Source organism: Podarcis cretensis (assembly GCF_951804945.1).
Source record: "Podarcis cretensis genome assembly, chromosome: Z".
Lineage (NCBI taxonomy): Eukaryota > Metazoa > Chordata > Lepidosauria > Squamata > Lacertidae > Podarcis > Podarcis cretensis.
Window position 1 is genome coordinate 48,960,862 of NC_137184.1, and position 22,076 is coordinate 48,982,937.

General features: G+C 43.4%; 1 protein-coding gene across 2 annotated transcripts in view; it reads left to right on the forward strand.

Annotated features, from left to right (window-relative positions):
* Positions 1-22,076, forward strand: part of STK26 (serine/threonine kinase 26) — a gene marked incomplete at its 3' end in the record, with an annotated part of 59,570 nt that overhangs the window by 14,935 nt on the left and 22,559 nt on the right. For both annotated transcript variants that reach the window (XM_079962864.1, XM_079962863.1), the window contains exon 3: positions 12,770-13,000. In XM_079962864.1, coding sequence (XP_079818990.1) covers positions 12,770-13,000 — 231 coding nt within the window. The remainder of the gene's footprint in view (positions 1-12,769; positions 13,001-22,076) is intronic.

The following is a 22,076-nucleotide window of genomic DNA, read 5'->3' on the forward strand; positions in this document are numbered from 1 at the left end:
ACTTTTGATTGATGTTTCTGTGATGTTGAGACCTGCTAACTTGTTAGACTTGAGAACACAAATTAATTTTGCATAGACTGCTCAGTGTCAGACAGATATTGCTAACAACCTTCCTGTTTTGAGGGCTGATGTAAGAGTTTATGTACATGCCAAACTTCTGCTTTTCACAGAAAACGACAGCTGTAGTTTTAAGTGCAAAACACTTTTCAGGACTATTCAGTTACTCCTTGTAGAATTGCAAGCGAAGGCAAATTACATTATTTTTTAAACCAGTGGTTCCCAGTTGGTGGTCTGCAGACCTCAAGGGATCAGCGTAACCCATCTAGGGGGTTCACATAACAAAAACTACTATAGATATCAAAATTTTCAAAAACAGGCAGTCCTTGGCTTTGCTTTTGAAAAATGGGGTCCTCAGTAGTTAGATAATTGGGAACCACTGCCTTAAACTATTAGGGTTTAGTACCTCACAGATGGTTGATTCCTACTATGGCATGTAGAGTCAGTAAAAGAGCATATACCTCCAGTCTTTTAGCATTTTAAATCTACTTTCTATATGAGTAGGTGCCAGGATTAAAGGTAACTAATGGCCTTCTGAAGCATAGAAGGGACTCTTCCCCTTTTGCAAATGAGGCATCACTAGAGTAGTGCCACTTGCAGCGCTGAGTTTGGCATTATTTTCTGTTAGGCGTTGGACCAATGTCTTATGGGTAGTCCAGCTTTTCTAGCAGTGTTGGATCATTGTCTAGTTGCTTCACAATATTCACAAATGTATATTGCTACCAGAGTAACCCTTGGTTGTTCATAGCCATGAGATACCAGCCTAGATAAGTGTATTGCATTGCATTTGGGAGATGCTAAGGCTTTGCTGGTTTACAGAACAGGTGGATACATTATTCAGTGCACTAATGCGTGGTAAATATCTTCATGTAGATTTAGATTTCGTCATCTTGAAAAGTATTCCTGACCCAAACTAATGAAGGAAGTAAAACAGTGAAATATAACATACAAAGGTTAAAGAGATTTCCTTGTTGCAAGTCATACCACTTCATGTTTCATCTCTCCACCAGTGAGAGCCAGTGTGGTGTAGTGGTTAAGAGCGGTAGTCTCGTAATCTGGTGAACCGGGTTCGCATCTCCGCTCCTCCACATGCAGCTGCTGGGTGACCTTGGGCTAGTCACACTTCTTTGAAGTCTCTCAGCCCCACTCACCTCACAGAGTGTTTGTTGTGGGGGAGGAAGGGAAAGGAGAATGTTAGCCGCTTTGAGACTCCACAGGGTAGTGAAAGGCGGGATATCAAATCCAAACTCTTCTTCTTCTTCTTCTTCTTCTTCTTCTTCTTCTTCTTCTTCTTCTGTGTGGTAATAGTTAGAATCATAGAATCATAGAATCATAGAGTTGGAAGAGACCACAAGGGCCATCGAGTCCAACCCCCTGCCAAGCAGGAAACACCATCAGAGCACTCCTGACATATGGTTGTCAAGCCTCTGCTTAAAGACCTCCAAAGAAGGAGACTCCACCACACTCCTTGGCAGCAAATTCCACTGTCAAACAGCTCTTACTGTCAGGAAGTTCTTCCTAATGTTTAGGTGGAATCTTCTTTCTTGTAGTTTGGAACCATTGCTCCGTGTCCGCTTCTCTGGAGCAGCAGAAAACAACCTTTCTCCCTCCTCTGTGTGACATCCTTTTATATATTTGAACATGGCTATCATATCACCCCTTAACCTCCTCTTCTCCAGGCTAAACATGCCCAGCTCCCTTAGCTGTTCCTCATAAGGCATTGTTTCCAGGCCTTTGACCATTTTGGTTGCCCTCCTCTGGACACGTTCCAGTTTGTCAGTGTCCTTCTTGAACTGTGGTGCCCAGAACTGGACACAGTACTCCAAGTTAGGTCTGACCAGAGCAGAGTACAGTGGCACTGTTACTTCCCTTGATCTAGATGCTATACTCCTATTGATGCAGCCCAGAATTGCATTGACTTTTTTAGCTGCCGCGTCACACTGTTGGCTCATGTCAAGTATGTGATCAACCAAGACTCCTAGATCCTTTTCACATGTACTGCTCTCAAGCCCGGTGTCACCCATCTTGTATTTGTGCCTCTCATTTTTTTTGCCCAAGTGCAATACTTTACATTTCTCCCTGTTAAAATTCATCTTGTTTGTTTTGGCCCAGTTCTCTAATCTGTCAAGGTCGTTTTGAAGTGTGATCCTGTCCTTTGGGGTGTTAGCCACCCCTCCCAGTTTGGTGTCATCTGCAAATTTGATCAGGATGCCCTTGAGTCCATCATCCAAGTTGTTGATAAAGATGTTGAATAAGACTGGGCCCAAGACAGAACCCTGTGGCACCCCACTAGTCACTCTTCTCCAGGATGAAGAGGAACCATTGATGAGCACCCTTTGGGTTGGGTCAGTCAGCCAGTTACAAATCCACTGAGTGGTAGCATAGTCAAGTCCGCATTTTACCAGCTTCTTTACAAGAATATCATGGGGCGCCTTGTCAAATGCCTTGCTGAAATCAAGGTAGTTCCTTGTCTACTCTTTCTTTGAGGCTACCTACTGTAGTTTGTATTCCATATTTTGCACGACTGAATTCATGACTCCAATGCAGGTATTACTGTAAGAAAAAAACCTATTAAACAAAAGGATTCTTCTACTGGGCAAGCTAAGATTTCTCAGCACATTAAAGTAGAATATGGGAGTGTTACAAGCGAACAACAGAATATTAACTCCTGACAGGGGTGTGAAATCTCAAACAAGAATCACCAGGTTATTGGGCAGTGTCACATCTCAAGAACATTCCAGTGAAGATACTGACATGACAGATATCCTTAAACTCTCTGTAAATATTTGTTTTGCTAAGGCTTCCCTGAACATGGTGGATATGATCCTTTCACTAGCTTACAGATAACTGCTGTGTTTTTTATTTTAATGGAGAGAACTATAGACCAGTTATGGGTAACCTCAATCCTGGGGGCCAGATGTGGCCCTCCAGGTCCTGGGGTGCCTCCCAAGATACACCTCCTCTCACCAGCCCAGTTCCACACACTCCATGGGTGCTGTTGCCCGTATGGAATGTATTTTTAAACTGTGACCTTGAGGTAGTGGTTGAATGGGGGGGGGGTTGTAGAAACCTCTGGCATGGCTGCAATGTCACCTACCATAAAAAGGTAAGAGTCACATCTGTTGCAATTCTGCTTCTGACCCTGCTCACCACTGGCATCCCTGGAAAGTTGTCCACACAGGAATGTGGTCCTTGGGCTGAAAAAGGTTGTAGAGTTAGGGAACCCAGGGGTCTTCTAGTCCAATCGCCTGCAACACAGGAACCTCAATTAAAGTATCCATGACAGATGGCCAGCCATCTTCTGCTTAAAAACCTCCAATGAAGAAGAGTCCACAACATAGAGATAACCCTCCAATTTTTATTTTGCTGTCTGTCAAACGTATCATACAGTGGTACCTTGGATTACATACGCTTCAGGTTACATATGCTTCAGGTTACACACTCCACTAAGCCAGAAATAGTGCTTCAGGTTAAGAACTTTGCTTCAGGATAAGAACAGAAATCGGGCTCCGGCAGCAGGAGGCCCCATTAGCTAAAGTGGTGCTTCAGGTTAAGAACAGTTTCAGGTTAAGAACGGACCTCTGGAACGAATTAAGTACTTAATCTGAGGTACCACTGTAATCCCATACTTTGGGGGGTGAGGTAGAAAAGAGAATATGGGTTGTGCTTCCTTCTTGCTTTCAACAAGGACCTCTGGAACGGACCTCTGGAACGAATTAAGTACTTAATCCGAGGGACCACTGTAGTCCCATACTTTGGGGGGTGAGGTAGAAAAGAGAATATGGGTTGTGCTTCCTTGTTGCTTTCAAACTTCCCTTAGTGTTTGTTGATAGGAAGACTTTCCTTTATAGGCTAGGCACATTATCCACAGTTAAATTTATTCGAAATTTTGTAGTATTATTTTAATATCTCTGCATGCTGATGGGCATAAAGTAGCTTTCAAGTAGCTAGGATTTGCTTCAAGTTGAGGGTTCAACTGACATCATAAAATGTATGAATTGTTTTTTGAAAGTCTTAATATGGTTCTAAAGGCATATTGATGATTACTTATAGCGTTTACCATCTTGCACTTGAAAGGCTTCAAAGTGCTTCACAGACCTCCTTGCAAGCTGTAAGATCAAGTTAGGTCAGTATCCTCCCCACATTACAGAAGGGGAATGGAGCTTGAGAGTTTATGGCTTCTTGAAGGCAGTTCTAGTGGGTTCATGTGTTCTCTGGAGATCTATGTTTATAGGCAATTTTCCATCTCTAGTTTTCTATCCTACTTAAATAACATTCCTGAAATGAATATTTTAATCTTCTCTAGGGAGCTGCCTTTCAGGCCTCTCTGCGACCCCAAAATAAATAACATAGAATAGCTTGTACTGTAAGTACAAAGTTAAGAATAACTGTCCTGCTACAATTATGGTTCTTAAGAGATCCTTAGAATGTCATGATGGATCAAAATGCAAAATGAAAGGCAAAATTGGGCTGTGGAGTTATGAACTTCTTGTTTTGACTTTTAATTGTGCAAACTCACCTCTACCCTTAGGAGAATCTTCTTTGACTTAGCTGCTTTAGTTGATGACTTTCATCTGTGTAATTTTTAAAAATATGCTCAGTTGCAAAACTACAAATAAAGGTCTCATATATTGACAAGCTCTGAGATCCAGCCCCATCAAGCTTAAAAAATCACAATCTATCATCCAGTGGACACTGATGAACCAGGACAAGTTTAGAATCCCCAAAACATTGTCCATTTTGGGAAGTGTTCTCTTTGTGGATGAGTGTATGGGGAACAGTATTCTTGCTGGAGGCTGAAGGGAATGACAAATTGGAGGGGTGCTTTTCCAATGAGAAGCACCGTGGCTTCTTCTCACCAAGAATATTTTGATACATGATTCTTGCTAGGCTTAAGGATTGACACAGAATGATGAACCCCTGAATGTTAATCCTGCAAGTTACGAAGATGTTTGTTCGCTTTCACACTTGGCTGCTGGGGATCATTGGCTTGAGTTCACACAGTTGAAAATGCCATGGGGAGCTGGAATAATTGAGGGCACTTTCCCTGCTATCTTGTCTCAAACAATTGGAGCACAAAAAGAATGGTCCTGCTAAACGCAGGAATGGGGAAGTGCAGGCAGGTCTCCTGCTAACATTGCTTCTGGCCATGTACAAACTGCCTGCTGCATTAGTTTCCATGGAGGCAGCATGCCGCTGAATGCCAGTTGCTGAGAACTGCAGGAAAGAAGAGTAATGTTGTGGTCAAGTTATGTTTGTAGGCTTCCCATGGGCCTGTGGTTGGCCGCTGTGAGAACAGGGTGGTGGGCTGGATGGATCCTTGTTCTGGTCCAGTAGGGTTCTGCTTATGTTCTTACGGAGGATTTTCAAAGTGACAGTATAGATAGTGACTCTTCAGTACAAGTGCTGCTAATTTAGACAGTGAGTGCAGGATTATTTATTGTTTTCAGAATTCTATCACTTCTTATTGTTTTGTTCAGAGTTCCTTGCCACTGAAAAAAGTATTTTTTTGTCATGGAACATGTGACATCAACTATCATGATGTTTTAGGGTTGCCATATTTTGAAGAGCAAAAAAAAAGAGGACACATTTGCCAACTTCTACTTTTAACTACAGAGCTCTTACAGCTATAGAAGCTGTGATAGATATATTGTTAGTAGCAATGTTCTTAACTTTCAACGTAATATTAATAATAATAATAATACATATTTCTCTCTCACTTGCCACATACACCTTTGTGAACATAAGTGTGCACAGAACAATTTATTAAACTGTTTAACATGTATATTCCATTTATGAAAAACAGTGAGAAATGGGAGCGTGATGCATGAGGCTTTAAAAATTGTATTTATCTTTTGTAAAAAATCTTGGATTAGTGTAAACAAAAAAGCAAACAAAAAAACCCAGGACATTTTGCCAAATTTTAAAAATCTGCCTGGACAGAAATTTTAATCCTGAAAAAGAGGACCTGTCCAGGAAAAAGCTCATCTTGCAACCAGACCTGAAAAAGAGGACAACCCTATTATGTTTGCACTATTAAGTCATACTCAGATGAGGCCTATTGAAATCAAGGTACTTAGGTCTATTACGTTCAGGGGGTCTTCTCCTAGAATGGCTGGCTTCCCTTTTATCCCTCATAGTGTATTGAATAGCAAAGAGCATCACTGACACATAATGTTACGTTTTTGCTGGTTTATGTAATGGTTAAGGAAACAAGTCCTTGCTAAATGCTGGATTACAGAATTTGGTTATGTTTGCCTTTTTTATTTCAACTCAGATGATGTTTGCATACTGCTGCTAACAGTCTTTAAACAGATTTCTAAAGTGGGAGATTCTAAAAGTATATCTAGTTTTGGAAAAACCTACATTATTTCTAAACATCTAGGAAACTGACACATGTTTCCTTGTAAACTTGAAAAGAAAAATCCCTGCTGGTTTCTTTATCTTTGAGAGGTGATTTTTTACAAGCATCCTGATTCTCCTCTTGCAGCAGTACCCTTGCCTTTTTCTGGTAGCATCCAGTCCTTGGGGTGGGGTACAGCTGGGGATGAAGAGTTAGAAGTGGAAAATTCCATGAGGCTTTAGAACAGTTTTAGCGCTGAAGGAAATAGTCTATGCAATTATCAGCTGGTTTCTAAAGAGGAACAATTAGGCAAGCTGGGAATGTTGCACAACTGCTGCGGCTTGTACTAAAAAAAAGTACAAATTGGAACATGCTCCAGGTTCAGGCCTTGTTTGTAGTGCATAAGTTCCCTGGGCCTTTGCAATTCTGTATTTGCAAAGGGCTGAGTAAAGTTCCTGGGAAAGATGACTCCTGGGTTGCAAAATGTTACTGCCTAGCATCTATTACCATAGCCAGTATGATGGGATAGTGCTTAGGGCAGGGGTCAGCAAACTTTTTCAGCAGGGGGTCGGTCCACTGTCCCTCAGACCTTGTGGGGGGCCGGAGTGTATTTTTTTTTGGGGGGGGAGATGCAAGAGGGAGACAGTGCTCCTGTAGGTAGGAGTCTATCAATTGATGAAGATGATCATCCAAATGTCATAGACCAAATGGAGCAAACAGCACGCAGACCTAGTGGTGGGAGGAAAAAATCCTTAAATAAGAGACACGGGGGAATGATTAATGGACTTCAATGTCTGTACACTAATGCGCAAAGCATGGGAAATAAACAAGATGAGCTTGAGCTCTTGGTACAGCAAACTAAATATGACATAATAGGCATCACTGAAACCTGGTGGGATAAGTCCCACGACTGGAATGTAATAATGGAGGGATACAATCTATTTCAGAGAAACAGACCAGACAAGAAAGGAGGAGGAGTGGCGTTATATGTCAGGGATGTGTATACCTGTGAAGAGATCCAAGATTTAGAACCTCAAAGCCAAAGTGAGAGCATTTGGGTCAAAATTAAGGGAGAAAAGAATAACAGGGACCTCATTGTGGGAGTTTACTATAGATCCCCAAGCCAAACGGAGGACATAGATGATGCCTTCCTGGAACAGATGGCCAAGCATGCAAAAGGAAGGGAGATAGTAGTAATGGGGGACTTCAATTACCCGGATATTTGTTGGATGTCAAACTCAGCCAAGAGCATAAGGTCAAACAGATTCCTCACTAGCCTTGCAGACAACTTCATTGTCCAGAAAGTGGGAGAAGCAACAAGAGGAACAGCCATTTTAGATCTGGTCCTAACCAATGTTGATGACCTGGTTAGTGGGGTAGAAGTGGGAGGATCAATAGGTGTGAGTGATCATGCTCTTCTGAAGTTTACTATACAGCGGAAAGGAGCAGCCAAGCATACTAGGACTCAATTTCTTGACTTTAAGAAAGCCGACTTCATAAAACTTAGGGAAGTGCTGGGTGAGATCCCATGGACAGTAATACTAAAAGGAAAGGGAGTTCATGATGGCTGGGAGTTTGTTAAGAGGGAGATAGTAAAAGCACAACTTCAGGCAATACCAATGAGACGGAAACATGGAAGGTGCCTAAAGAAGCCAGGGTGGCTATCTAAAGAACTTTTAACTGAGTTAAGATTAAAAAAGGATGTGTACAAAAAATGGAAAAGGGGGGAAACCACCAAAGAGGAATTCAAACAAATAGCCAGCACGTGTAGACACAAAGTCAGAAAAGCTAAAGCACGAATGAACTCAGGCTTGCTAGAGAGGTTAAAAGCAACAAAAAAGGCTTTTATGGGTATGTTCGTAGCAAAAGGAGGAACAAAGAAACAGTGGGGTCACTCAGAGGAGATGATGGTGAAATGCAAACAGGGGACACAGAAAGGGCTGAACTCCTCAATGCCTTCTTTGCCTCAGTCTTCTCCGATAAAGAAAACAATGCCTGACCTGAAGAATTTGGAGCAAATGATTCAGCAGAGGAAACACAGCCCAGAATAACTAAGGAGATAGTACAAGAATACTTGGCTAGTCTAGATGTATTCAAGTCTCCAGGGCCAGATGAACTGCATCCAAGAGTATTAAAAGAACTGGCAGATGTGATCTCAGAACCACTGGCAGTCATCTTTGAGAATTCCTGGAGAACAGGCGAAGTCCCGGCAGACTGGAGGAGGGCAAATGTCCCTATTTTCAAAAAGGGGAAAAGAGAGGACCCAAATAATTACCGCCCAGTCAGTCTGACATCAATACCAGGGAAGATTCTGGAGCAGATCATTAAGCAAACAGTCTGTGAGCACCTAGAAAGGAATGCTGTGATCACCAATAGTCAGCATGGATTTCTGAAAAATAAGTCATGTCAGACTAACCTGATCTCGTTTTTTGACAAAATTACAAGCCTAGTAGATGAAGGGAACGCAGTGGATGTAGCCTACCTTGATTTCAGCAAGGCATTTGACAAGGTGCCCCATGATATTCTTGTAAAGAAGCTGGTAAAATGCGGTCTTGACTATGCTACCACTCAGTGCATTTGTAACTGGCTGACTGACCGAACCCAAAGGGTGCTCATCAATGGTTCCTCTTCATCCTGGAGAAGAGTGACTAGTGGGGTGCCACAGGGTTCTGTCTTGGGCCCGGTCTTATTCAACATCTTTATCAACGACTTGGATGATGGACTCAAGGGCATCCTGATCAAATTTGCAGATGACACCAAACTGGGAGGGGTGGCTAACACCCCAAAGGACAGGATCACACTTCAAAACGACCTTGACAGATTAGAGAACTGGGCCAAAACAAACAAGATGTATTTTAACAGGGAGAAATGTAATGTATTGCACTTGGGCAAAAAAAAAAATGAGAGGCACAAATACAAGATGGGTGACACCTGGCTTGAGAGCAGTACATGTGAAAAGGATCTAGGAGTCTTGGTTGATCACATACTTGACATGAGCCAACAGTGTGACGCGGCAGCTAAAAAAGCCAATGCAATTCTGGGCTGCATCAATAGGAGTATAGCATCTAGATCAAGGGAAGTAATAGTGCCACTGTATTCTGCTCTGGTCAGACCTCACCTGGAGTACTGTGTCCAGGTCTGGGCACCACAGTTCAAGAAGGACACTGACAAACTGGAACGTGTCCAGAGGAGGGCAACCAAAATGGTTCAAAGGCCTGGAAACAATGCCTTATGAGGAACAGCTAAGGGAGCTGGGCATGTTTAGCCTGGAGAAGAGGAGGTTAAGGGGTGATATGATAGCCATGTTCAAATATATAAAAGGATGTCACACAGAGGAGGGAGAAAGGTTGTTTTCTGCTGCTCCAGAGAAGCGGACACGGAGCAATGGATCCAAATTACAAGAAAGAAGATTCCACCTAAACATTAGGAAGAACTTCCTGACAGTAAGAGCTGTTTGACAGTGGAATTTGCTGCCAAGGAGTGTGGTGGAGTCTCCTTCTTTGGAGGTCTTTAAGCAGAGGCTTGACAACCATATGTCAGGAGTGCTCTGATGGTGTTTCCTGCTTGGCAGGGGGTTGGACTCGATGGCCCTTGTGGTCTCTTCCAACTCTATGATTCTATGATTCTAAGAGCACCACGAGCCCCAGTAGCTGCTTACCTGTGTCTTGCGAGCAGCAGGGGCTGGCGGCAACAGCGGAGGGAAGATGAGCGGCGCGCGAAAGGGCTCCGGAGAGAGGCTGCTTAAAATGGCAGCCACTCGAGCGCTGCTGCTGCTGGCACCAACAAAGCCCAGCCCTCTTCCTCCTCTAGGCAGGGCAAGGAGAAGCCAGGAGGAGGGAGGCCGCCGCCGCTACTGCTGTGGGAGGGAGAGGGAAAGAATGCACGTGCGCTGGTGATCCACGCGGTGATTCCCAGACCATCCACAGGCTGAATCCAAAGGCAATTGGGCCTAATCCGACCCGTGAACCTTAGTTTGCCTACCCATGGCTTAGAATGTTAACCTGAGGCTAGGAGGACCAGCGTTCAAATCCACATTCTTTGAAGGAAGGGCCAGTTAGAAATGTAACACGATGTAGCCTTCAACTGAGTTTTTTTAAGGGGAGGAAGCATTTTCAACCATTTGCATTATTTTTCCTTCATAGCATTTCCTATCCTCTCTCCTCCAGTAGGAAGAATCTATAGTCTAACGACAACGCATTTGAACTGCATGGCTCAAGGACTCTAGTTCAACCCTGACATTTAAGATTAATAATACTAAAGGCTGCAATTATATTTATAAGTGATTAAATACCAGTTTATTTAGAAGTAGTTTAGCAAGGGTTGGACATACTGCCAATAACAAATGAACTACAGTCATACCTCGGGTTAAATTTGCTTCAAGTTGAGCGTGTTTGAGTTGCGCTCTGCGGCAACCCGGAAGTAACGGGGTGCGTTACTTCCTGGTTTTGCCGCTTGCGCGGACACTCAAAATGACATCACGCGCATGTACAGAATCGGCGAAAAGCAACGTGTGCGTGCGCAGACAAGCCGTCACTAGATACATTTACCTCTAGATGCGAAGGGGGCTCCGGAACGGATCCCTTTCGTATCTAGAGGTACCACTGCATCAGGTCCTGGTTGTCACCATCAATGCTCTTATTAGAAACCAAAAATAAATTCATAGCCAGCTGTGGGTTGATTGGTTATTTTGTGAATTTCATTGAAGATAACACTAATCTATTTTAACATTAATCTTAATAAAATCTTATTTTTTATTTAAACTAGAAAAACATGAGTTACCTAGCTAAATCTTACTTTTACATATATATCTTTTTCAATTTCTTCAAGGAGTTTAATGTGGCATTCATGGTTCTTAGCATACACACGCTCCCCATTTTATCCTTATGACAACAGCATGAGGCAAGTTAGGCTGAAAGCAGAAATTGGCCAAGTCACTCAGAGTTGGGACTGGGACCCTGGTCTTGTAGGTACCAATCCCATTCTCTAATCACTACACCATGCTGGCTCTCTTTTTGTTGGTTTTGCTGGAAATTACATAAATTGCTTTGACTGGGTTTTGGTTTTTTGAACCTCACAAAGATATGATGGGTGATTTTTCCATCTTATGTATGCATGTACTTTGTGGTTATCTATTGTTCACAGACAGAATTTTAATAAATCCCTCCTTTGGTAGACAATGATCACATGCCCCCAGTTAATGGTAGGTTATTGCTGCTGTGACAATCTGAAGCTTTTCTTTTCATTATTATAACTTTCCTGAGTTGTTGCTAAGGTTCCTCACAGTCCTTTCTAAAATACACAAATCTTTTGCTGATTTTCCTTCAGCAGGGTAGTGTCACAGCTGCAATTGGTGACTGTAATTAAAAAGACTATCTTTGAGGGATTCGGAAATCTGTGCGACTAACATCAGATAATGAATCTGAAGAATCAGATAATGTGTATCTGAAGAAGTGTGCATGCACACGAAAGCTCATACCAAGAACTAACTTAGTTGGTCTTTAAGGTGCTACTGGAAGGAATTTTTTTATTTTGATCAGATAATGAAATTAGCAGTTCATGTTAATAAATGGGATTAGTAATTTACGCAGATTCTTGCCTCAATTACAAGACAGTTTTCTTGCTGTTGTGGTCAGAGAGAACTTTCCATCACTTTTCATTACCATTTCATTCTCCATCCCTTCAAGCTGTGTGAAATGTTACACAAAGATTAGGAGATCACACACACACTCGGCTTAGTTTAAAGAATTTGGGATTTACGGTATTTGGTGCTGAATGTCAGGGTGGACTTGTCAGTATTATAGCTGGGCATTGTTGAGTTTTCAACATCACGGTGTATTGCAGCCAAACATCGCGGTAAAAAACTGCATTGGCCCCAGCCAACAAGGTGCTGGGTGAAACTGCCATAGCTGTGGCCGATACAGCTGGCCCAGCCTGCTGCTCAGCTGGGGGAGCCCCGAGTCCTCCACCGCTTGCACTCAACCAGCAGAGGACTTGGGGCTCCTTGGCCAGGCTTTGCTGGGGGCAGGGGAGCCAGCTATGAGTCCCCCACCCCCACCCCCACTCCACTCACACACGGCTGGCAGGAAACCCAGGGCTCTTTGGCCAGGCACTGGAGGCAGAGGGGCTCAAGAGCTGTGACAGTTTCACCAGTGATATACCACTGAGTGAAGCTGTCATTGCAGTCTTTCCCCCCCCCCCCCATACTGGTCCTGGGTGATATATTGATAATATCGCCCAGTGCTAGTCAGTATATCCCCCTTCTTTATTATAATTCCCTTGATATGAATTAAAATCCTCAGTCTTGGAGAGAGAAAAGGCAGAAACCTCACTTACTATTTTCTTTTTGTGCCCTCCTCCCACTCCCTTCAGAATCATAGAGCTGACCCTGAGGAACTCTTCACAAAACTGGAACGTATTGGAAAAGGCTCATTTGGAGAAGTCTTCAAAGGAATTGATAATCGGACACAACAAGTGGTTGCTATAAAAATCATAGACCTGGAGGAGGCAGAAGATGAAATAGAAGACATCCAGCAAGAGATAACTGTGCTAAGCCAGTGTGACAGCCCTTACGTAACAAAGTACTATGGCTCCTATCTAAAGGTAATTCTTATGGTTGCTCCATGTGTACTGGAAAAATGCAATTCTTTTCTTTGAAAACAGCAAGATTAATGTTGTGAGATGCAGACCCATGGAATGCTATCAGATTTTTTTAAAAAAAATTAGGTACCACATTTTGTGGGTGAAGGATAGAGTTTGAGTTCGGTCTGTTCGTATTGTGGTTCTGAAGTTTGCATTCCAAGGCCTTGGTGTGGTCAAAAATTGTAAAGACATTTCAACTCACACCTTCCAGTTGTTTGTCTGGCCAGTTGTCTTCTTTAGTTGTGTTTTTATTGATTTTAAAATACATTTAAAGCTTGGATTAAAAACCCAAAACAAACTAGCAATACTCTCTATTGATGGACTTTGAAACCAAATAATTTCACTCCCCTTGTTGGCATCCATCTGTCTCTGGAGACAATGGAGGAATGCACCTTCGGGGATAAAGTCAAAGAGTTGGAGATTTACAGCAGTTTTATTGCAGGTGGGGCAGAGGAAGAAGTCTGGTTTTGCTGCTACAGGTGCACCATCTCTTTTCTTCTCTCTGTGCTCCTCCGAGTGGCACTCCTCTGTACCCTCAGTAATCCACAAGTTTTCAAAAATTCCCATTGTTTGCCGAGATGTTGCTCTCCATGAAGATGCTGTGCATGGAGCAACAGATATGGGAAGGGATAGAGCGGACTGTGAGAAGATGAAGAGTTTCCCAAAGGGGTGATGTGGAATTAGAGAATATTAAGACAAAGAAGTGGGGTAGAAAGCTACCTGTCTGGTGTCTTTCTTTTTTAAAAAAGTTTTTAATGCTTTGTTCTCTCCTATCAAATCCATTCCCTCTTCCCCTCAGTTATTTTCATACATACTTGTTTGAGCCTGAGATGTTTATCTTTCTGCGTAACACAGTTACCACTCTCTCAACCCCTTTCAACACATACACAGATTTCTCTCTCTCTCTCTCTCTCTCTTCACACACACACACAAACACACACACCACTTCTCCTTATACAGCAGAAGCAAGCATCCTAAATCATTTTATTTCTTTTATGTAAGGAAGCAAACTGTATTTTAATTCTTTACCCTATTGCTGTGTGACTTCAGGAGTCTGCTCCTTTTTATTTCATTTATTCTCTAAAATGCCTGCATCTCACTTTAAAGAAGACTGCTAAGAAAGATAAAGTTGAGGTAAAAGAATATTAAAATAAATTGGTATACATTAAGCTAGTAAGACACAGCACCACTGCTAGAACAGCACATTCAGAATCACACTCAGTAGTAATCCAGTAGGCCCTCCCTAAAGGTTTTACAGAAGAACCGCATTCTCCCTGCTTGGCAGAAAGCTGGGACTTTTCTGTGGAGATGTCTGGTGATTGTTCTAGTGCCTAAGCTAGAAGAGAAGAAGCCATTTCATCCTCAAGGGAGAATTGGATCATTGGCATGCCAGCAAAAATGTCCTCATTAACACACTGCACTTGGGTGTGCATGCCTGTGGGAAGAGGGTAATCTGTTCTGCCTTCCCTGGTCCTGCCCCCAGTTAGGATCAGACATTTCAACTAATGCAACAAATTGCATTTCCTCAATAGACGTTTTTTTAAATAGAAAACCATGTTTCCATACTAAAAAAAATAAAATGTAAAACTGTTATGAAAAATCAGTCAGTGACTTTAGGGAGCTTATGACTGGTATTCTGTGTGGTTTCACAAGTACTTATGCAGAAAAGTCAAACATATGATATTGAACAGAAACATCACAGCACAATCTTACCACAAATTGCCAAGGTTCTACAGACCAGGACACTTTGGCAGGAATTACAATGGAAATATTTTTTTAACCCTAATGTCAGATGACCCAACTTCAAAAGAAATAATTGGGACCACGTTCTTAAATGTGTTTCTGATTCCTTTAGATCTTTGCAGCCTGTTTTGAAGTCCAGTGAGGTTGCAAGCAAGGATACCTGCTGAAAGTGGCAAGTCTTGCTTTGGGCAGAGATCAACTGCACTTCAGAGTTCCCAGTTGGGAACTGTGTAGCACAGCAGATCTCAGCAGGGTTTGCTGTAAGCGCCAGCCACCTAATTGGTGCCTATAGCAAGCCCCTTCAAGGGCAGATCTTTCACACTGCCAACCTCAGTTCAAGTTGGTGATTTAAAGGAGGAATTGAGCACATTTAGTGTGTGCTCATTTTTCAATTTAGCCATGACTTGGAATGTTTCTGCAGCTGACATTAGGCATTAGGTGTGAGGAAAGTGGCCATGGTTTGTGCAAAACTGCCTGGCAGGCTAAACTCTCAGACTTGATGGACCTAATTAGGTCCCTGGGCTGGAGATTCCATGTCCCTGCTCTAACACGTCATAATTTTAACCAAAAAATCGTTCAAAATTCAATAATTAGGCGCTGTCCTCTGCTCTGTATACAGGCTATACTTTCTTGTCCTGTAGTAACTTCCAAGGAGTGTTCTTGGATGCCTAGGTGAAAACTATACACATTCAGCTACAGTTTATAGTAGAGACTTCATTGAGGCATTCTTGGAAAAACAGTACTTATTTTGGCTCTGCAAGCAGATTGCACTCAAACCATCCAAAGGTATCTGTGTGGCCCACACAGTGTTAGCCTGAGAATGAGTTCTCATTGCAGGTTTTTCTTCCTAGCACAGTTGGGCTTTGTGAAAAGTGCTAAAAGTAGCAAATGCCTTCCCTCTTAATTCTGACCATTGGAACAAGCCTTCATAGTATAAATACAGTCTCTAATCCTTCATGATTCTCAACAAACTGTGCTCTATTCAGTGCTGGACTTGGAGTACGGCTGCCCTGCCCCTTTATTTGCTTGTTCAATTAAATCCGTATTTCATGTGCATTCAGAAAATTGAACTGGGCTAAAATTCAGCCTTAGATGGAAATAAATTGCTGACAAATCTTTTGTCTGATGTTCTTGTGGAGAGGCTATTGCCTCTTATCAGTTAATTTCCTTCATTTGAAGCCCTTAGCTATGCTGATAGCTCTGAGTATCTGAAGAAGTGTGCATGCACACGAAAGCTCATACCAAGAACTAACTTAGTTGGTCTTTAAGGTACTACTGGAAGGAATTTTTTTATTTTGTTTTGACTATGGCAGACCAACACGGCTACCTATCTGTAACTAGCTCTGAGTATCTGTAACTAATAATTGAAATGTTTGATTAAGACCAGTTATATTTGTTCTAAAATCTATATTCTGCCTGTGTATGAAGGAGATGATCAAATGTTGATTTAGTAGCATGTGTTATCATTGTTTTTTATTTTGCTAATAGCTGCCCTTTTTTTGTAAATATCACATGGTTATGTTGGTAATACTGTTTATGTAATTCATGTCATGAGCAGAATTAATATGACAATTTGTTTATGGTCTTTATTATTAAAAATAGACCTCAAATAATACTTTAAAAATCAGACCAGGATTATTCGTTTTCTCTCCCTCCCTCCCTCTCTCTCTCTCTCTCTTCTCTCTCCACATGCACATAGGCACACATACATATAAAAAGTGTTTTTTGAGGGTTGTGTGTATATATATTCTGCTCTTGAAATGCCAGTTAATAAAATAGTCTCAACAATTCCAATTGTAAACCCACTTATTAGAAGGTAAATCCAAGTGAGCTCAGTGGAACTTGCTAATGACTATACTGTTAGGATCCATTTACTGTTGTTGTTGTTTAGTCGTTTAGTCATGTCCGACTCTTCGTGACCCCATGGACCAGAGAACGCCAGGCACTTCTGTCTTCCACTGCCTCCCGCAGTTTGGTCAAACTCATGCTGGTAGCTTCGAGAACACCATCCAACCATCTCGTCCTCTGTCGTCCCCTTCTCCTTGTGCCCACCATCTTTCCCAACATCAGGGTCTTTTCCAGGGAGTCTTCTCTTCTCATCAGGTGGCCAAAGTATAGAATAGAAGAATAGAATAGAATAGAATAGAATAGAATAGAATAGAATAGAATAGAATAGAATCATAGAGTTGGAAGAGACCACAAGGGCCATCGAGTCCAACCCCCTGCCAAGCAGGAAACACCATCAGAGCACTCCTGACATATGGTTGTCAAGCCTCTGCTTAAAGGTAAAGGTAAAGGTACCCCTGCCCGTACGGGCCAGTCTTGACAGACTCTGGGGTTGTGCGCCCATCTCACTTAAGAGGCCAGGGGCCAGCGCTGTCCGGATACACTTCCGGGTCACGTGGCCAGCGTGACAAAGCTGCATCTGGCGAGCCAGAGCCGCACACGGAAACGCCGTTTACCTTCCCGCTGGTAAGCGGTCCCTATTTATCTACTTGCACCCGGAGGTGCTTTCGAACTGCTAGGTTGGCAGGCGCTGGGACCGAGCAGCGGGAGCGCACCCCGCCGCAGGGATTCGAACCGCCGACCTTTCGATCGGCAAGCCCTAGGCGCTGAGGCTTTAACCCACAGCGCCACCTGCGTCCCAAGCCTCTGCTTAAAGACCTCCAAATAAATAAAATACTTCTAAATAAACTGGTATTTAATCACTTATAAATATAATTGCAGCCTTTAGTATTATTAATCTTAAATGTCAGGGTTGAACTAGAGTCCTTGAGCCATGCAGTTCAAATGCGTTGTCGTTAGACTATAGATTCTTCCTACTGGAGGAGAGAGGATAGGAAATGCTATGAAGGAAAAATAATGCAAATGGTTGAAAATGCTTCCTCCCCTTAAAAAAACTCAGTTGAAGGCTACATCGTGTTACATTTCTAACTGGCCCTTCCTTCAAAGAATGTGGATTTGAACGCTGGTCCTCCTAGCCTCAGGTTAACATTCTAAGCCATGGGTAGGCAAACTAAGGTTCACGGGTCGGATTAGGCCCAATTGCCTTTGGATTCAGCCTGTGGATGGTCTGGGAATCACCGCGTGGATCACCAGCGCACGTGCATTCTTTCCCTCTCCCTCCCACAGCAGTAGCGGCGGCGGCCTCCCTCCTCCTGGCTTCTCCTTGCCCTGCCTAGAGGAGGAAGAGGGCTGGGCTTTGTTGGTGCCAGCAGCAGCAGCGCTCGAGTGGCTGCCATTTTAAGCAGCCTCTCTCCGGAGCCCTTTCGCGCGCCGCTCATCTTCCCTCCGCTGTTGCCGCCAGCCCCTGCTGCTCGCAAGACACAGGTAAGCAGCTACTGGGGCTCGTGGTGCTCTTAGAATCGTAGAATCATAGAGTTGGAAGAGACCACAAGGGCCATCGAGTCCAACCCCCTGCCAAGCAGGAAACACCATCAGAGCACTCCTGACATATGGTTGTCAAGCCTCTGCTTAAAGACCTCCAAAGAAGGAGACTCCACCACACTCCTTGGCAGCAAATTCCACTGTCAAACAGCTCTTACTGTCAGGAAGTTCTTCCTAATGTTTAGGTGGAATCTTCTTTCTTGTAATTTGGATCCATTGCTCCGTGTCCGCTTCTCTGGAGCAGCAGAAAACAACCTTTCTCCCTCCTCTGTGTGACATCCTTTTATATATTTGAACATGGCTATCATATCATCCCTTAACCTCCTCTTCTCCAGGCTAAACATGCCCAGCTCCCTTAGCTGTTCCTCATAAGGCATTGTTTCCAGGCCTTTGAACCATTTTGGTTGCCCTCCTCTGGACACGTTCCAGTTTGTCAGTGTCCTTCTTGAATTGTGGTGCCCAGAACTGGACACAGTACTCCAAGTTAGGTCTGACCAGAGCAGAGTACAGTGGCACTGTTACTTCCCTTGATCTAGATGCTATACTCCTATTGATGCAGCCCAGAATTGCTTTGGCTTTTTTAGCTGCCGCGTCACACTGTTGGCTCATGTCAAGTATGTGATCAACCAAGACTCCTAGATCCTTTTCACATGTACTGCTCTCAAGCCAGGTGTCACCCATCTTGTATTTGTGCCTCTCATTTTTTTTTTTTGCCCAAGTGCAATACATTACATTTCTCCCTGTTAAAATTCATCTTGTTTGTTTTGGCCCAGTTCTCTAATCTGTCAAGGTCGTTTTGAAGTGTGATCCTGTCCTTTGGGGTGTTAGCCACCCCTCCCAGTTTGGTGTCATCTGCAAATTTGATCAGGATGCCCTTGAGTCCATCATCCAAGTCGTTGATAAAGATGTTGAATAAGACCGGGCCCAAGACAGAACCCTGTGGCACCCCACTAGTCACTCTTCTCCAGGATGAAGAGGAACCATTGATGAGCACCCTTTGGGTTCGGTCAGTCAGCCAGTTACAAATGCACTGAGTGGTAGCATAGTCAAGACCGCATTTTACCAGCTTCTTTACAAGAATATCATGGGGCACCTTGTCAAATGCCTTGCTGAAATCAAGGTAGGCTACATCCACTGCGTTCCCTTCATCTACCAGGCTTGTAATTTTGTCAAAAAACGAGATCAGGTTAGTCTGACATGACTTATTTTTCAGAAATCCATGCTGACTATTGGTGATCACAGCATTCCTTTCTAGGTGCTCACAGACTGTTTGCTTAATGATCTGCTCCAGAATCTTCCCTGGTATTGATGTCAGACTGACTGGGCGGTAATTATTTGGGTCCTCTCTTTTCCCCTTTTTGAAAATAGGGACAACATTTGCCCTCCTCCAGTCTGCCGAGACTTCGCCTGTTCTCCGGGAATTCTCAAAGATGACTGCCAGTGGTTCTGAGATCACATCTGCCAGTTCTTTTAATACTCTTGGATGCAGTTCATCTGACCCTGGAGACTTGAATACATCTAAACTAGCCAAGTATTCTTGTACTATCTCCTTAGTTATTCTGGGCTGTGTTTCCTCTGCTGAATCATTTGCTCCAAATTCTTCAGGTCGGGCATTGTTTTCTTTATCGGAGAAGACTGAGGCAAAGAAGGCATTGAGGAGTTCAGCCCTTTTGTGTCCCCTGTTTGCATTTCACCATCTTCTCCTCTGAGTGACCCCACGGTTTCTTTGTTCTTCCTTTTGCTACGAACATACCCATAAAAGCCTTTTTTTGTTGCTTTTAACCTCTCTAGCAAGCCTGAGTTCATTCTGTGCTTTAGCTTTTCTGAATTTGTGTCTACACGTGCTGGCTATTTGTTTGAATTCCTCTTTGGTGGTTTCCCCCCTTTTCCATTTTTTGTACACATCCTTTTTTAATCTTAACTCAGTTAAAAGTTCTTTAGATAGCCACCCTGGCTTCTTTAGGCACCTTCCATGTTTCCGTCTCATTGGTATTGCCTGAAGTTGTGCTTTTACTATCTCCCTCTTAACAAACTCCCAGCCATCATGAGCTCCCTTTCCTTTTAGTATTACTGTCCATGGGATCTCACCCAGCACTTCCCTAAGTTTTATGAAGTCGGCTTTCTTAAAGTCAAGAAATTGAGTCCTAGTATGCTTGGCTGCTCCTTTCCGCTGTATAGTAAACTTCAGAAGAGCATGATCACTCGCGCCTAATGATCGTCCCACTTCTACCCCACTAAACAGGTCATTAACATTAGTTTGGACCAGATCTAAAATGGCTGTTCCTCTTGTTGCTTCTCCCACTTTCTGGACAACGAAGTTGTCTGCAAGGCTAGTGAGGAATCTGTTTGACCTTATGCTCTTGGCTGAGTTTGACATCCAGCAAATATCCGGGTAATTGAAGTCCCCCATTACTACTATCTCCCTTCCTTTTGCATGCTTGGCCATCTGTTCCAGGAAGGCATCATCTATGTCCTCCGTTTGGCTTGGGGATCTATAGTAAACTCCCACAATGAGGTCCCTGTTATTCTTTTCTCCCTTAATTTTGACCCAAATGCTCTCACTTTGGCTTTGAGGTTCTAAATCTTGGATCTCTTCACAGGTATACACATCCCTGACATATAACGCCACTCCTCCTCCTTTCTTGTCTGGTCTGTTTCTCTGAAATAGATTGTATCCCTCCATTATTACATTCCAGTCGTGGGACTTATCCCACCAGGTTTCAGTGATGCCTATTATGTCATATTTAGTTTGCTGTACCAAGAGCTCAAGCTCATCTTGTTTATTTCCCATGCTTTGCGCATTAGTGTACAGACATTGAAGTCCATTAATCATTCCCCCGTGTCTCTTATTTAAGGATTTTTTCCTCCCACCACTAGGTCTGCGTGCTGTTTGCTCCATTTGGTCTATGACATTTGGATGATCATCTTCATCAATTGATAGACTCCTACCTTCAGGAGCACTGTCTCCCTCCCCCACATTAGTCAGTTTAAAGCCCTCCTGATGAGGTTTCTGAGATTTTTGGCAAAAACATTCCTCCCTACCGTTGGGAGGTGCAGCCCATCGCTTGCCAGAAGTCCATCTTCAAGAAACTGCAGTCTGTGATCTAAGAATCCAAACCGTTCCTGTTTACACCATTTGCGAAGCCAGCTGTTCACTTCCACTATTTTTCTCTCTCTCCCTGGGCCACGTCGTTCAACTGGGAGGACAGATGAGATGACAATTTGTGCATTTAATTGCTTCAATTTCCTGCCCAGAGCCTCATAGTCTCTTTTGATCTTCTGGAGGCTATTGCTTGCAGTGTCATTGGTTCCCACATGAACCAAGAGGAAGGGGTATTTGTCAGTGGGTTTTATGATTCCTTGCAGTTGTTCAGTTACATTTTGGATCTTAGCCCCGGGGAGACAGCACACTTCCCGAGACATCTTGTCAGGCCCACAAATCACTGCTTCTGTTCCCCTCAGTAGGGAATCCCCTATCACCACTACACGCCTCCTCTTAGGTGTGGTCGGGGTTCTTCCATGAGCTGTCCGTTCCAAGGTCGCCTGCACATTTCCTGAGGACTGACTTTGCTGCTCGTCTTCATATACCTGATCGACTGTAATGAGGGAGAGATCCTCAAATGGAGTCTGCTCTTCGTCTTCCATGCTAGGGGAGAGGACCTCAAAGCGATTGTGTATTTCTAAACAATCAGAGCGAACCCTGGGCTTCCTACTTCTTTGGGTCACGTTTCTCCATATATATCTGGCTCTTGTGTTGGTGAACTAGCCTCCTTCTCAGGGGAGTCCCCTGTCTCCTCCTTGGTGGAGACGGTGTGCTCTGTTGCTTCCAAGAAGAGCTCCAGCTCTCTAATTCTTTGGAGCGTAGCTACACGTTCCTCCAGTTGCTGGACTTTGTCTTTTAAGAGGG